The sequence below is a fragment of the Benincasa hispida genome, chromosome 8, assembly GCF_027475165.1.
Source record: "Benincasa hispida cultivar pf3 chromosome 8, pf3_genome.v1.1, whole genome shotgun sequence".
In the NCBI taxonomy this organism is placed as follows: Eukaryota; Viridiplantae; Streptophyta; class Magnoliopsida; order Cucurbitales; family Cucurbitaceae; genus Benincasa; species Benincasa hispida.
This window is the reverse complement of record NC_143485.1, coordinates 60,071,885-60,089,417: the sequence shown is the minus strand read 5'-3', so window position 1 is coordinate 60,089,417 and position 17,533 is coordinate 60,071,885. Positions and strand designations below refer to the sequence as shown.

The 17,533-nt window shown below is 31.2% G+C and overlaps 1 protein-coding gene across 2 annotated transcripts; it reads left to right on the top strand.

Annotated features, from left to right (window-relative positions):
* Nucleotides 1-11,114: 11,114 nt before the first annotated feature.
* LOC120082550 (homeobox-leucine zipper protein HDG11-like) lies at nt 11,115-15,719 on the top strand. Of its 2 annotated transcripts, XM_039037769.2 has the most exons (11): nt 11,115-12,342; nt 12,459-12,576; nt 12,649-12,834; nt 12,937-13,407; nt 13,506-13,607; nt 13,694-13,903; nt 14,005-14,185; nt 14,279-14,403; nt 14,474-14,547; nt 14,634-14,723; nt 14,841-15,019. In XM_039037769.2, exons 1-11 carry the CDS (start codon nt 12,233-12,235, stop codon nt 14,869-14,871), a joined length of 1,698 nt encoding a protein of 565 aa, XP_038893697.1. In that variant the 5' UTR covers nt 11,115-12,232; the 3' UTR covers nt 14,872-15,019. The 2 variants fall into 2 exon arrangements, with proteins under 2 accessions (XP_038893697.1, XP_038893696.1); XM_039037768.2 differs by having other exon boundaries at nt 11,122-12,342; nt 14,279-14,547; nt 14,841-15,719.
* Nucleotides 15,720-17,533: the final 1,814 nt, after the last annotated feature.

Sequence of the window (17,533 nt, the reverse complement as noted above, 5' to 3'; positions counted from 1 at the left end):
TCGCTCCACTTAGCCCTATCCCCCTCTAGGGGTATTTTAGTGATAGGTTCTATAGGAACTGGACGATCCTATTTGGTCAAATACCTAGCGACAAACTCCTATCTTTTTCATTACAGTATTTCTGAACAAGTTCCTGGATAACAAGCCTACGGGTTTTCTTATTGATGATAGTGACGATATTGATGATAGTGGCGATATTGATGATAGTGATGATATCGACCGTGACCTTGATACGGAGCTGGAGCTTCTAACTATGATGAATGCGCTAACTATGGATATGATACTGGAACTACATCGATTTTATATCACCCTTCAATTCGAATTAGTAAAAGCAATATCTCCTTGCATAATATGGATTCCAAACATTCATGATCTGGATGTGAATGAGTCGAATTACTTATCCCTTGGTCTATTAGTGAACTATCTTTCCAGGAATTGTGAAAGATGTTCCACTAGAAATATTCTTGTTATTTCTTCGACCCATATTCCCCAAAAAGTGGATCCCGCTCTAATAGCTCCAAATAAATTAAATACATGCATTAAAATACGAAGGCTTCTTATTCCACAACAATGAAAGCATTTTTTCACTCTTTTCATATACTAGGGGATTTCACTTGGAAAAAAAAAATGTTTCATACTAATGAATTCGGTTCCATAATCATGGGTTCCAATGTACGAGATCTTGTAGCACTTACCAATGAGGCCCTATCGATTAGTATTACGCAGAAGAAATCAATTATAGACACTAATATAATTAGATCTACTCTTCATAGACAAACTTGGGATTTGTGATCCCAAGTAAGATCGGTTCAGGATCATGGGATCCTTTTCTATCAGATAGGAAGGGTTGTTGCACAAAATGCACTTCTAAGTAATTACTCCATAGATCCTATATGTATCTATATGAAGAAGAAATCATGTAACGAAGGGGGTTCTTATTTGTACAAATGGTACTTCGAACTTAGAACGAGCATGAAGAAATTAACGATACTTCTTTATCTTTTGGTTGTTCTGCCGGATCTGTCATTTAAGACCTTTGGTCTCTATCCGGACCCGATGAAAAAAATGGGATCACTTCTTATGGACTCGTTGAGAATGATTCTGATCTAGTTCATGGCCTATTAGAGGTAGAAGGCACTCTGTTGGGATCCTCACTGACAGAAAAATATTGCAGTCGATTTGATAATGATTGAGTGACATTGCTTCTTCGGCCTGAACCCAGGAATCCCTTAGATATGATACAAAATGAATCTTGTTCTATCGTTGATAAGAGATTTCTCTATGAACAATACGAATCAGAGTTTGAAGAAGTGGAAGGAGAAGGAGTCCTCGACCTGCAACAGATAGAGGAGGATTTATTCAATCACATAGTTTGGGCTCCTAGAATATGGCGTCCTTGGGGCTTTCTATTTGATTGTATTGGGAAACATGCTCAATCTCATTTGATTGAATAGTTGACTCACTTCTTGTTGTTTGAAGAAGCCCTCCACTTCAATTGGTATTTTTTCACGAAAAGCAAATATGAGATAACAAATCCAGTCTTTCACTAAGATTTCGAATAGCTGTCCCGAATTCAAGTTGATTATGTTTCGCCTCTTCCTCGGAGAAAGGCGATCAAACAATTCCCAATCATGGTCCTTGCGGATCTAATCATCCATATAATATACAAAAAGAAACTCCAGATATTTGATATCTTTCTCTTTGAATGAGATCTCAATTCCAGCGAAGGTTTCATTAGATATCTTACAACTGGAATCCCTCTTTTTTCCTATCCAGTTCCTCCACCACCGCGAACCCCAGTTAGATTCAGGCAGGATACACTTTTTAGTTATTGGGAGAACCCAAGTACTCTCTTTCGGATCCAGGAAACAGTTCTCAGAGATCTTTTTTCTTTTTGGAAGATACAGGAGCGAAACAATCAAACTATTGATATTGGAAAAGCCAAAAGATTCTTCCAATGTATCATTTCTGGGTCCAATGAAATTCATAGGTATAGGAAGAAATCCTGTCAAATAGAGATTTTTTCTTTCGACCATCTTTCGATTGTTAATAGACCGCTACTACAAATAGTACTACACCTTTGATCGTGAAATATCGATTGCTTGTTGAACCCTGTGAATTGCGTGAAAGTAGGATACTCCAAATTCGGGAGTCTAAGAGTTTTATAAAACGTTCTTGATGGAAAAAATGTGAATGAAAGATCCCCTCAATTGAATTGGGTCCATGAATCTAAGAAATAGTGAGAATTCTTGATCTCTCTCAATTCGAAAATCTAGGATTTGAATTGATGTCCTTTCATTGAGTCCTCCTAAATTGCATTGATTTATCCTAAAGATTTCATTTCAATTAGAATTTGGTTATTCACCATGTACGAGGATCCCCACTAAGCATCCATGGCTGAATGGTTAAAGCACCCAACTCATAATTGGCGAATTCGTAGGTTCAATTCCTACTTGATGCACGCCAATGGGACCCTCCAATAAGTCTATTGGAATTGGCTCTGTATTGAAAAAATATATTAGTTAAACTCGGAGAGATATTCGAAGAGAGATATTTGGGGAAGAAAAATTAGGAAAATTATTAGTTTAAATACAAAAATATATTTATTTGTTGGTTTTTATTTAATCAGATTCAAACTAATAACTTAATGTATATATAAATGTTAATAACTCGGTCTTCAACAATTACATCATATGTACTACAGATCAGATTGAGGGACAAATAAATAATTAGAAAAAGTCAGATCACGTGTTTCACAACAAATTTGCTAAAATTCTTATTATATATATATATTAGTCTTCCCTCCATATCTTTTGGAAACTTCTATTATATTAAAATTAATATTATGATTTTACCAAATTAATAAAAGTTCAATAAAACTAATTTAAGATTCATTGAAAGCGCAATGAATAAATGTGAATATTTGACACTACAATATCCCATATGAGATTTGTCCCAAAATATAGGATCAAAATGGTATTTAATAAAAAATATAACTATTTTTTACTATTGTGCATGTGATGTGTTACATTTAAAGTTGGGTTGAATTTTAATTTTGCCTTTTTTTTGGTAAAATTTCAAATTCTTGTTCTTTTTTAAAATATGTATTTGTATTGTGATATTCCTGTAAATGCATCAAAAGTAGAGTAGATTTTATTAATGAAATAAAAAGTTAGGTTGATTGTCATTGTAGTACAAAAAAAAAAAAAAAAAGAAAGAAAGAAAAAAAGAAAAAAAAATGTTGAGAAGGGTGTGATTATTGTGGTAGAATATTTGGTACTGAAACTTGTTAGTAATGAAAGTTTTGGAGCTAAAATTAATACACTATTGAAGCATTAATTGATGACGAATTCTGACATCATAACCCCATAGTAAACCTTCTAAAGCCTCTCCTGAGTGAGCAGTACTCCAGTTTTTATTTTGTATCCCTTCCTATAAATAAATGACATGACACAACCACAGTTCATCATTATCATCAATCTCCATTCAATTCTTTTTTCCCATTAGTGGCACCTAATAATCCTCAATCTAATAAATAATACTTTTTCGTGGTTCAAACGAGGGTTTTAGAATTTGAACCTTCAATTTTACGAGGGTGTATCAATTAAAGTCTATTTGGGGCGCTGAAATGATATAAGATGTGGGAAGTTCTGATGTTTTGAGAGTTTTAATATCTGGGGAATTCTAATCGAATATGAACGAGTATGTTCAAATATTGAGATGATATACGATACGTGGAAGAAAAATGACGGTGAGATACAAAACACATTCCGAAAATAGGCCCACAAACAATTAAAATCAGTGAGATAGGATAATGGATCTGCAAACACTGAGATGATATAGGATGTGGGGATATACCATCTCATGTTGGGTTCCGTACCATTGAGTTATACTTACTAATTTGACTAGAAGAAGACCTTACCGTCTCATAACGTCGAGTGGGATAGAAATTCATTGAGGAATGAAGCTAGCCACGAAGCAAATGACATATTGGTAATGAATCTTCTATTGACATCTATGCAGAGTCATAGTTCCTTGAGAGAAAAACAACCTTCAAACTTAGGAATCTATGTCTTAACTATTCTCCTTGAAAAAAAATTATTATTTTAATAGATTTTCAAAAATATCCATAAAAAAAAAAATCAAAAGTAACATCTAAAAATAAGCACGATGTGACATATATGTAAGATTTAAATGCTGAAGGATAAATATAGAAACTTAGGAAAAAAGAATAGTTAGTAGGAAATGATACGCATATAAGTCAGGCCATTTAAATCCAATATTCTTCTTTCAACTTTAATTCCATAGCTCCCCATTAATCCAATATTTGATTTCAATAATGTCATGTGTGGGTGTTAAGCAATATTCTACTCTGATTTATTTTACTTTTAATCACATATATATATATATATATTGTTTTTATTAAATAAGTTTCATAATTATCTATTAATTGTAGTTGCAAGGTCTAATTATATTGAAACTATTATCTATACCATTTTTAAAGAAATATATGGCTGATGAACGAAAATAAATTGCTAGGTATCTCAATTTGGAAGTAAGTCCTTTACGTGAGGCAGTTCCTTATCTTCATCTCTATTACCTTCATTGTAAGGAATTTTAATTATATTTATTTAATTATTCAAGTTAAAATGTCAATAAATTTTTTTAGTCCTAAAATATTATAAATTGTTTTCATTTCTATTAATATTATGTAGTTCAACTAGCATAAAGTATATATACTCTCAAATTAAGGGGTTAAAAATTCGAATATAACACGTATATATATCAATGAATTCAAGAGAAAAATGATGTGATTAATGATTCTATGCTATTAAATATTAATGGAAACTATATTTAAATCCTCATTAAAGATGTGAAATGATCTTTAAAAAAAGAAATTAAATGCACATCTTACTTGTTCTTGATGATGAGACGAAAAAATGAAGATATATTATACTACCTTTGTAAAAAAGAAAAAAAAAAAGGAAATTCTTTTTTAAAAAAACCATCAACTATTTGGTAGTATTTGGAAATGCTCAGTTCAAAATTTGTTAATAATAATAAATAAATAAAAGTAAGTACAACTTAAAGAAAAAAAAGTTTTTTTAGTTTGATCCTAAAAATTTGAAACTTTGACATCGTAGTTGATAACACATATTTTATCTCAATTAAATTATGCTCAGATATATAATTGTGGTATTTATTGCACACATAAATTATGGATACAAAATTACATACGGTAAAAACTCTTTCTTTCTTTGATCTCTTACATATATATATATTTTTGGATTGACTGCAAGTTGACCAATTATTTTGAAGAATCAAATTGATGCTTCTTTTGTACTTTTTTAAAAAAAAAAGTTGGCGTTTTCTCTAAATAATTACTATTTTAATTTTTAATCACGTAATTAGGTATGAACTAAATATTTCCTTTTCTAAATTGCAGTCCAGTATTTATTATTATGTATACAAATCTTGCTGTACTAATCTACTTGTAGCTTTCATTAATTATTTGATACCTAACTATTTTTACGTTGACATGTCATAAATATTTTTAGAAAGGATTAAAAATTAAAGTTGCTTTTAAGCAATTTGCACAATTTAAAAGAAAAACATTTTTTTTCTTCTAGTTCAACAAAAATACGTGGGTTAAAAATTTGAATCCACCAACTCTAACCAAATTATATTGGTTTATTTTATTAAAGTTTTTAAAATGACTCTTTGAGTTTAAAAGATGGATAAACAAACCAATAAATTGAGGTATTTTATAAAAATTGAGAAATATATAAAAATTAAAATGTTGTATATAAAGATAAACAAGTAGGAACAATATCATGATGATTATTTTGTATATATGTACGATTAAGAAACATTTTTTTTTTCTTTTTTCACTAAACTATATATTACGAAAATAACAATTTATATGAAGTTTCATATATAATATTTAGTTTATGTTTTTTTTTTTAACTTTAAAATAAAACAACTTAATCTATGTGTTTTTTACCTTTTTAACTTTTGGGTTGTATTTGGGGCAAAAATTATCCTAAGACTATCATAATCACTTCTTGTTACTATAAATACTATTTTGTATTTTTCAATGAGCTACAATTAACGATATTTCAAAACTCCTATTGAATATGATATTTACTATTTGATACCATTTTTACTATTTTATGTTCATCATTTTTTATTCTTTGCTACAATATTTACTATTTTCTTCTCAAACTAAAATAGTTTACACCTCAAACATATACTATTATAACCTAAACTAAAATAATCTACACCCTAAACACAAATTATTATAATCCAACTATAATAATTTATGACTATAATAATCAATTTCTTGTCCCAAACGCCCCTTAGTCTCTATCAAGAAAAATATTATTAATATTTAATAAAATTTGTTGTTTATATAAATCAAAAAATTGAATAGAGGCTAAATGCGTTTATTAAGAAAATTAGATCTGAGTTGACCATGAAAATGCAATAAGTCGATGGATTCGAGAATGGAAAAAAAAATCACTCGTCGATTTGAGCATAACTTCAGTTGATAATTAAATCATATACCTTAGATCAAAAGATTAATCGTTTGACCAAAGTGAACTTAGCTCCATAATAATTAGCATGATAATCCTCTTTAGAGTGGTTGAAGATTTGATCCTTATCCTTTAATTGTGCTTAAAAAAAAAAAAAAAAAAAAGGAGTCGTTTGAATTTTATCTCACATATGCCATTAGAAAAAAAAATCACTCACTAGATAAATAGAAATGCTCTTAAAATATAAATATAGTAAATTAGAATTTTAAGCAAAATTTTAATTAATAATTGGCTCTCCTTGTATTTAATTTGAGATAAAGTTAAAGGAAGGGTTTGGTCCTCCTCTACACAGAAGCCTCCCCTAACTCAATAATAATATCTATTTTCGTTATACAAATACATATATATCTTATTTTTTTTAGACATTATACATTAAATATCTGCTATATTATCTTATAATTTTTTTTGGATTATATGTAAAATGAGATATCTAATCTTAAACTTCGAGATTGATAGTATAAATTCATGCTAGTTGAATTGTGCTTATGTTAGTGCATAGTTATCATTCTTTCCGGTTTCCACCATAAATTTATTTTGTAAACATATAATAATTCAAATAAGTCATTGAACGATGTTCTAATTTCTTTTAATAGTATCGATTAATCAAATATATTTTTACCTATATTATTAAAGTTTAAAATATCAACGTCGATACAATTATCGAGGTCTCAATTTCACAAAAACAAGTTTAATTATTATTTGTATTGTATTATATTTATATTAGCAGCATTTTTTACCTATTTTTTTTATATATATTTTTTTAAAATATAATTTTTATGTAAAAATATCGATGTAAATATTTTAATACTTTACCTATTACCTTCTCCAAGCTTCATAATTATTGGGGGGAAAAGCCTCAAATAATTTGTACATTTGCATGTGTCCAACAGCTGAATTATAATTTATAATTTCAAGTAGAGGAGGAAGGGGACCAATCCAGTGCATCATGCACACACAACTTTCTACTCTCTTACTCTTATTAATGTGGGACCAATTCCAAAACCATCTCTTTAATGCTAACTATATTCAATAGCTTAATGACTTTTAACCTTTCTAATTAAATTTTGACTTGTTTTTAAGCTTTACTTTTCAAGGTAAAAAATTCACTACCTAAATTGTCTTCCATTAAAACATAGCTTCAAACAAAAATAAAATATAAGTGTATGGTAATTTGGGTAGTTGTTTTGTTTTCGTTTCTTTTTCTGATTCTGAAGAAGGGAACATGATTTCTTTTGTAATCTCGGATAGATTTCTCTCTACTTTTAGAAGATCTGTTTCTTTGATTGTTATTGATTGAATTCTTATTTTTTTAAAGAAATAAATAAATAAAATAAAATATAGTACATTTTAGGCTAACATGTCTCAAGTATGATCTTTGGTGTAAGTATCCTAAAATTCAAAATATAACATTTTAGTTTAAATCATTGAAGGTCTTTTTTTTTTTTTTTTTCCTTAAATTTTAATACAATATGTATAGTGAGAGATATTTGAATCTTTGACTTCTTGGTTGGGAGTATAAGCATAAACTAATTGAGTTATTAAAATTGAAGTTTGAATTGATTATTATCACCAATGCATAGTTCAATTGACATACTTTACGTATATGCAAGGCCCGTGATTCAATTTTTTCTACCACTGTTATACCAAGAAAAACGAGGTCTTTTTAAATATAAAAAAATATTTAAAAATATTTACCATTTATAGTAAAAAGTTTCAAAAGTATAAACACTTTTGGAACTTTTTGCTATGAAATATAAATATTTTTTAGATTTTTCTATTTATAAGAATAAAAATACAAAATAATACTTGTGTTAAGCGTTATATATAAATTTTAATATTATATCATAATGATGTAAATTTTTAACGAATTAATGAATAAATTTAACGAAAATGTGAGACATTCATAAAAGAATGTCATAGATAAAATCATGGTAACAAACAAATCATTTTTTATTTTCAAAACTTAAGAACAGATCAATTGGATTAAAGTATATATGTTAAACTAAAAAACCAAATATTTGAATTCTCACTCTCATATGTTGTTTGACTAATTTTTTTTTTTAAAAGTTAAGTCAAAGTTAATTAACATGCAGTATAACCAAATTGGTTTAAGTATTAATAATTTTTTTTTGAGCAAAAAATAATCAAAGTAAATCATGTATTTGGCATAATAATCAAAATTTTCACTATAAACTCTTAATTTCCCCATTTAAACCTGTGCTTTTAATTTAATTTTCACAAAATTCATCATATAATTTTGATTTTTAAAAAAGATTAGAAATCTTCCGACTCGCAAAATTATAACAAAAATCAAAATTGTATTTATTGCACAATATCAATTATTGAACATAAATCTTAAAAAACTTGTCAACCTGAACACACTTCAATTGATATAACTTATAAGACATATACTCTTAACCAAGATGTCATATGTTCAAATATTCCCACTTTTTTATGAAAAACTACAAAAACTCATACATTTCCACACAAAAAAAAAAAAAAAAAAAAGTAACTTCTTTTTCTCTAAAGTCTCATGAATTTATTTTTTGAAATAAAAAATATTTGAGGTGCAAGTTGTACTCATATATTATGCTCCTGACACCCAATAAAAAATTGTCACATAGTAATTTTTATTTTTTTAAAAATAAATTGATTGAAAATAATTTTTTGTATGTAAAGAAAAAATGAGAGTATAGAATTAAATGCAACCAAAACTATATCTAAACATTGCTTTTCTTATATACATTTTACCTAATTCATTAGATACATATAAAAATATTTTATGAAAAGCAAACAAACGTAAACTTTGCAACAAATGTACATTGAAGGTATAATATACAATTATACTTAAAAAAAAAATAGAATAACACTTCAAAATTTAAAACTAAAATGTAATTTGATGAAATCTAAAGTTTAAATTAATAAAGTTAAAAAAAAAAGAATTAAAAAGAAAGTTATGTTGTGGATATTAATCCCTATATCATATATTGGAATTCTACACTCAACCTCCGTCAAAGTCCTAACCTCTATTCTCCACCCCAAAAAAAGTCTTAACCTCTATTACTGCTCTCTTAATTAGCCTATAACTTAGTGAAAGGACTACGATATTATGTTCTTATTTTCTTTGTATATGTGAACAATAATATCTCATCTATTTGTATTTTTCCTTTTAATAAAGGAACAAATCTATTTTCCAACGATATAGACAGAAATATATTTCAACTATTTATGAAACATTTGGAAGTCTATATATATATTTCATTATTTATAAGAATGAGAAGACAAAAAATTAAAAGTTTAGACTTCCATCAAACATGAAATTACGTTTACATTCAATTCATCAATTAATTTATAAAAAAAAATTGAATTTGTCCAAGTTCTACTAGATGTGAAATTGTGAAGTTATTGGACTAAATAACAAACTTTCCTACTAGACTAATCTTGTAATTTTGTATGAAAAGAAAATTAATTAAAATACAGACACCCAAATATGAAGATCGCCTTAAAATGTGTTAGTATTCAAAAGGTCTGGTTCCAACTTTTATATCGATTTTTATTTAAAATAAAAATTCGAAAGAAGGGAAATTGGTACCGATGGCCATCTCGAAATTTAGTCTCACTTTTAAATTTGCTCAATTTTTGCCTTATAGTTGTTGTCATCAGTCCATGAATTTACCACTTTTAACATTTTTTTCCTTTTCCCTTCTTCCTTTTCTCTTTTGTCGATTTTTTTTGCGTTTCTTCTTTTTTTTTTCTTTCTTTTTGGATGATTTCTTCTATTTATGATGCTCTTTGTTTTTCAACGATTTTTTTTTTCTTTTCTGGTGAGATTTCCTTCTCACCCTCTTTTCTTTAGTTGCACTCATTTTCTGGTGATTTTCTTCCGTTTATGTTTACATATTTTTCTTCTTCTTGAATTAAATATGTAAGTTGAAGTGTGAATCAGAACGAGAGGAAGACGCGAGAGTGAGACCAAGAAATGAGAGAAATAAGGGAGAGTGAGAATTCAAATGAAGAAAAAAACTACAAAATTGACGAGGGAGAAACGAGAGGAAGTAATGAGATGAAGAATTCAAAAGAAGGAAAAAAAATTCAGGAGAAAATGAAGGAGCACAACGTGAATTGGGAAACGAGATGAAAGAGAGGAGAAAGAGATGGAGAAATGAGGAGAAAATGGTATTGAGAGTGACAATTTTGAACGTTTTTAAAATGAGGGTAAATTTCGAATGGACCTTAAATTGGGCCACGGGTACAAATTTCCCAAGACGGAAGAAGGTTGAAAATGAAATTTGAACGGGAAGATTTAAAATTGAAAAGAGAAAATGTGGAAAAAAAGAAGTCAAAAAGTCAAAAAGGAAGAAGAAAGGAGAAAGGGAGAGGAGTGGAGCAGAGATGTAGCTTTGAAAGCCATCGTAAAGGGAAGAACACAGCCCGCTTTAACTTTTCTGACACCGTCCCCGCCTGTTATAAATGAAGGACCAAAACTCTCATTGGTCCACCCCAACAAAAACAAAACCCCCCAACATATCTAATTTCCATCCATTTAGACCAAAATTATCTTTGTTTCTTTGTTGTTTTTCTTTTGTTTTTTGAATAAGAATTAAAATAGATGGAATTTTATGATTAGGTTTGAGGAGAAAATTTGGAATGTAGAGAGGATGGGGGGAGGGAAAATGTTGAGAATTGCTGAGTTTGATGGGGTAATTTCATGGGTAAGAAAAGCAAGAGGGAATGGGTTTGAAATTGGAAAGCATGAGAAAGAGAGAGAGGAACAGAGGATGACCGGAAAATGAGAAAAAAGATGGGGCGGTTGACGGCGGAGATAGGGAGAGGGGTGACGGCGACATTAATATCAAAATGAAGGGTTTCCATAATAGTATACACACGTGGGGGCTCAGGGTCAATATTTAATATATGGCCATTCCATTCCCACTCAAACTTTTTCTTTTTCTTTTTCTTTTTCTTTACTCATTCATTCATTCATTCCCCCATCTCTAGTTTATAAATCCAGAGGAGCAACCCAACTCACAGTTTCTCTTATCTTTTCATTTGAATTTTAAAGGATGAATTTCCCTTGTGCTTGCAATGGGAATGTAAATGGAAATGGGTTTTCAGTTACAATTTTGTGTTTGTTTCGTTGAATTAGAAAGAGAGTAATTACGGTGTTGGCGGACGGCGGAGGAAGGGTGGCTAACGGATCATCACCGGCGCTGACTTCGCCTTTTTCTCTGCCTTTCTTCTACGTATCTCTTTAATTATCTCTTCAATGATAAATACGCTCCAAGGTTTCTCTCCCAAATCAAAGCCTCCATCCAATTTTTCTGTTTCTTCAACTCCGCCGTAACCGTTGAGATTTGGATATTTGAGCATATTCAAATTCCAATCACTCTTTGTCGAAGCGCCAAGCCCACCATTGTAGTGGAAGGCTTGTTTTGTCGTCTTCAAAGGGGGAAAAATGTTAAAGATATACACCCATCATTTCTTCTTCCTTGTTTGTTTGCTGTCGTACTCATTCGTATTACACATCAAATTTCAGTCCATGGTATTATTATATTCATGTTGTTTTCCATGAAGATGAAATGAGATGCTCCAACTCATTAACTGACTCCACACAACACAAGCATTAAGCATACGCAATGGACTTTGGCGGTGGCTCCGGTTGGGACAACGATTCCTCCTCCGACCCTCAACGCAGGAAAAAACGCTACCATCGTCACAATGCCAACCAGATTCAGAGACTCGAGGCGTAAACCCCATTTTCTTCCTCTCTTCTTTTAACTATTTTCATGTTTCTCTCCAAAATCCCTTCATTTTTTTCTTTTCTTCTTACAACTTTCAACTTCTTTTGTTTGGGAAATGAAGAATGTTCAAAGAGTGCCCACACCCGGATGAGAAGCAGAGATTACAGTTAAGCAGAGAGTTGGGATTGGCTCCTCGCCAAATCAAATTTTGGTTCCAGAACCGGAGGACCCAGATGAAGGTTTCTATGTCTTTTCTATGTCTTTTCTCTGCATAAAGATTCTGATATGTTACCATTTTAATTATTGTTCAGGCTCAACATGAAAGGGCAGATAATAGTGCACTTCGGGCAGAGAACGACAAGATTCGATGTGAGAACATAGCCATCAGAGAGGCACTAAAAAATGTCATTTGTCCCTCCTGCGGTGGCCCTCCACTTCAGGACCCCTACTTCGACGAGCACAAACTTCGAATTGAAAACTCCCATTTGAAAGAAGAGGTTCTTACTCTCTTCTTTTATTTCTTTAGAAAAAAAAAAAAAAAATTACCTAACCATAAGAAAAACTAAATTGATATGTGTAATTTTGGTTCTTCTTGGCAGCTTGAGAGAGTATCTAGCATTACAGCCAAGTACATTGGGAGGCCAATCTCTCAACTTCCACCCATTCAGCCTTCTCATTTTTCCTCCTTAGAGCTGTCCATGGGTAGTTTTCCCTCCCAAGAAGTGGGATGCCCTTCTCTTGATCTTGATTTACTTCCTGCAAGTTCTACAAGTGTTCCCAGTTTGCCATACCATCACCCAATTCACCTCACCTCCGTGGATAAGTCCCTCATGACTGAAATTGCCACAAATGCGATGGCAGAGCTGCTTAGGCTTTCCCAAACTAATGAACCATTCTGGATGAAATCATCAACTGATGGTCGCGACCTTCTCGACCTTGAAACCTATGAACATGCTTTTCCAAGACCCAACACCCCCTTGAAGAATCTCCATTTTCGCACGGAAGCATCTAGAGATTCAGGCATCGTGATCATGAGTAGTGCAGCATTGGTTGACATTTTTATGGACTCGGTATGGCTACAATACTCTCCCTCCCTCTTTGCACATCGTTGGTTCTACTTCTTAATAGTTACAACAATGGCATTGAAGTTACTGAATTGAGTGTGCAGAACAAATGGACAGAGTTATTTCCCACAATTGTCTCAATTGCAAGAACAATTGAAGTTATATCGTCTGGAATGTTGGGAAGTCAGAATGGCTCCTTGCAACTGGTATATAGCTACCTAGACGTAATCTTCCAATGTCACATTACTTTTTGAGTTTCCTAATTTTTGAGTCCAAAGTGTTTGAATTGCAGATGTACCAAGAATTGCAGCTACTCTCCCCATTGGTTCCAACTCGTCACTTTTACGTCCTCCGTTATTGTCAACAAATTGAGCATGGTGTGTGGGCCGTGGTTGATGTTTCCTACAGTATCCCCAGAGAAAACCAAATAGTTTCTCATTCTCAATGTCACCGCTTTCCCTCTGGTTGCTTGATCCAGGACATGCCTAATGGTTACTCCAAGGTTTTGCCACTTTATTTGTGTTTGCATTTTTCTTTATAATTTAAACTTTATACTTTATGTTCCCAAATTTCTTCTCATTGGACAATGCTCACTGAAAACAGGTTACTTGGATTGAGCATGTGGAAGTGGAAGATAGAGGCTCGACTCATTGGCTTTTTAGAGATCTCATTCATAGTGGATTAGCCTTTGGTGCTGAACGGTGGCTTGCAACTCTTCAGCGGATGTCTGAGAGGTTTGCCTGTTTAATGGTGACTGGTAGTTCCAATCAAGATCTTGGCGGAGGTAACGTCTGATCCAAGGTTGATTTTGCTCTTTTATAATCAAGTACTTAGTTCTTTTTTTACTATATTGTAAAAGATTGTCCTATTCTCTTAGCAATTCCATCACCAGAAGGAAAAAGAAGCATGATGAAACTAGCACAACGAATGGTGAACAATTTCTGTGCTAGTATCAGCACATCCCATGGACACCGTTGGACCACCCTTTCTGGGATGAATGAGGTTGGTGTTCGTGTCACGGTGCATAAAAGCACAGATTCTGGCCAACCTAATGGTGTGGTTCTTAGTGCAGCTACAACCATTTGGCTACCAGTTTCCCCTCAAACCATCTTTAACTTCTTTAAGAACGACAGAACCAGATCCCAGGTATTTGTAATTCAAAATTTCAGACTGGTCAAACACTTTATGATAACAATGGGTTCATTAACTGTGTAAGTTTAATGCTGCACCAGTGGGATGTTCTCTCAGATGGCAATCCAGTTCAAGAGGTTGCTCATATATCCAACGGATCCCATCCAGGGAATTGCATATCTGTTCTCAGAGTGAGATTCTTGTGTTGTTTTCTTCGAATTCTTTACTAGGAAGTTTAATGATGGAGTAATTGGAGATTGTATTTATGTATTGTATACATTTTTTTTCTTTTTTCTTGTTTTGAAAAGGCTTTCAATACAAGTCAGAACAACATGTTGATTCTCCAAGAGAGTTGCATAGACTCATCAGGGTCACTTGTTGTGTACTGCCCTGTGGATCTACCGGCCATGAATGTTGCAATGAGTGGGGAGGACCCATCAAGTATTCCTTTACTACCCTCAGGATTTACAATTTTACCAGATGGTCGACGGGACCAAGGAGAGGGTGCATCGAGCAGCTCAGACGTGCATAACAGGTCAGGGGGCTCGCTGGTGACGGTTGCATTTCAGATACTAGTGAGCAACTTGCCTTCTGGGAAGCTGAACTTGGAGTCAGTGACAACAGTTAATAACCTTATCAGCACCACTGTCCACCAAATCAAGACAGCCTTAAATTGTCATAGTTCCTGAGGAGAGGAGGAAGGGAAGAGAAGGTTACATCCAATTCAACACTATTTTCACTTTTTTTTTTTTCTCTTTTTCTTTTTTGTTTTGGTTTTTGGAGCTCTACTCCACAACTGTTTGGATCTCACATAACATTAATACATTGATGAGATGTGGGAGTGTTTGTGGTGGCGAAATTGAATCTGAGGGTTAGTTGGTGGCTTTGAATGTGCTGAACCATTATTTACTGCTGCTGCCAAAGCAAAGTTGCTGCCATCCCACTCCCATTTTACAGCCAATATTGTTGTTGTTATCATTATTAATTGGTTTTGTTTAGTTTAGTTTTGGGGGTTTGGGGAGGAGCTCTTCATGTTCATTATCTCAGCTCCAGAGTCCACTGAGAGAGTCAAGAACGCACCATATGTGTTTCCACACTTTTTTTCTAAGCCATTCATTTCACACCAATGTTGCAAACTTTGTATGGTTCGGGCATTGACTCTCAAATAGATACTTTACTTTACGCTATCTTTCCTTCTTTTTCTTCGTTCTGCGTCTTATTGGTTCTTGTTTTATGTGACATAATTCTATCCTCCGTCTGTATTCTGAACAATATTGTTTTGCCTGTTGCTGTGTAAGAGATTTGGTTCAACTGTCAAATCATTTCATAATATGATTCTGCTTTATGTGTACAAATCAAACTCATGGCTCATAATTAGCAATTTAATGCTTGTTCTCAATAATTTTATTATCCCTTTTTTTTTTTAAAAAAAAAAATCCAATATTTTACAAATATATTTGGCATGAAATAATTATGAATTTTTATATCATAGATCAATTACTATAATATCCATCTAATATTGCAATCTTTGGTATTGGTATTGCTAAAAATACTGAAAAGTAATAAAATAACTTTCATTTCGAAATTTAAAATTAAAAAGAAAAAAATCCTTGCAATTTATGGTTTAAAAAAAATCTGAAAAGAAAATGATGTGTAAAAACAATAAATCTAAAAAAAAAACTGCTGAAAATATTTATAAATAATATAAAATATCACCATCTATTTGCGTAAACCATGATAGATCGCGATAGACAGTAAAATTTTATTATATTTATAAATATTTTTGTTCATTTTTCGAAAAGATGATGCCAAACTTTTCTGAAAAAGGAAAAATGAAAAAGCAAAAACATGTACGACGGAATTTTTATTTATTTAAAAAATTGTATATATACATAACAAAAAATCTGATGGTTTTGTAATTTTTCAAACAAAAAATAAAATATGAAAAAGAGATGTGACGTGTTTGAAATATTCCAACCAAAAAGACTTTCTTGTATGCTGCTTTTCAAATCCGTCAAATACAAAAAATTTAAATCAACAATAAAAATACCTAATTATGAAAAGGTTAAAGTTATTCGAGACATTTTAAAAAATATATCCAAAGGTTGAATCTATATATATTTTTTTCTAAATTAATGTCTTTTAATTTCCCTAGTAGAAATATAGTTCGGAAAATGGATCTCCTTACCTTCTGACACATTTCAGAATGCAGAAAATAAAAAGAAAAATCAATAATTTATTATCCATAGATAGTTGGAGCAATAAGTTTGGATCAATAATTCACTTGATTGCACAAAGGGATACAAAGTTTTGATATTACTCAACGCATTATTTCTGTGTTCTTTTAGTAATATAATGCACATAGTTTATTCAATATATTTGAGGAAGTCTAAAATAATGATAATAAAATTAATGAGTGAAAAAAGGCAGCCCAAAAGGAAATTTAATAGGAAAAGAAAAATATAGGTATATAGATTGAAGGAGGGAGGAGGTTTGGTGTGGGTTAAGCCACTATAATGGGACTGTGAAACGGAGAAACAAACCCTATTAATTGTTCTTCCTACCACTACCATACTGCAATTAATGTTGCAAATCCATGTGATATTAATACTAAACTCTTTATATATCTATACCCACGCGCTAATGTACTATTTAATAATCATTTTATTTTTATTTTATTTAAATACGAGAGATGTATTTTTAACGAACTATTTTTTTAGTTTTTAAAATTTGGTTTAATTTTTTAAAATATTAATAAAAAGGTAGATAAGAATCAAGAAATTTATATGCTTAATCTTCAAAAATTAAAAATCAGATGGTTATTGAATGAGATCTAAGCTTTTGGTTTTCCTATTAACAAAATCGATAAATTGAGTACTTAAAAGTGCTACGTTTGATAACCATTTGTTTTTTTTTTTTTTTTTTTAAATTAAGTTTATTTCATTAACATTTTTTACAATAATTTGCATATTCTATAATGTCAGAATTCTTTTCTTACCTA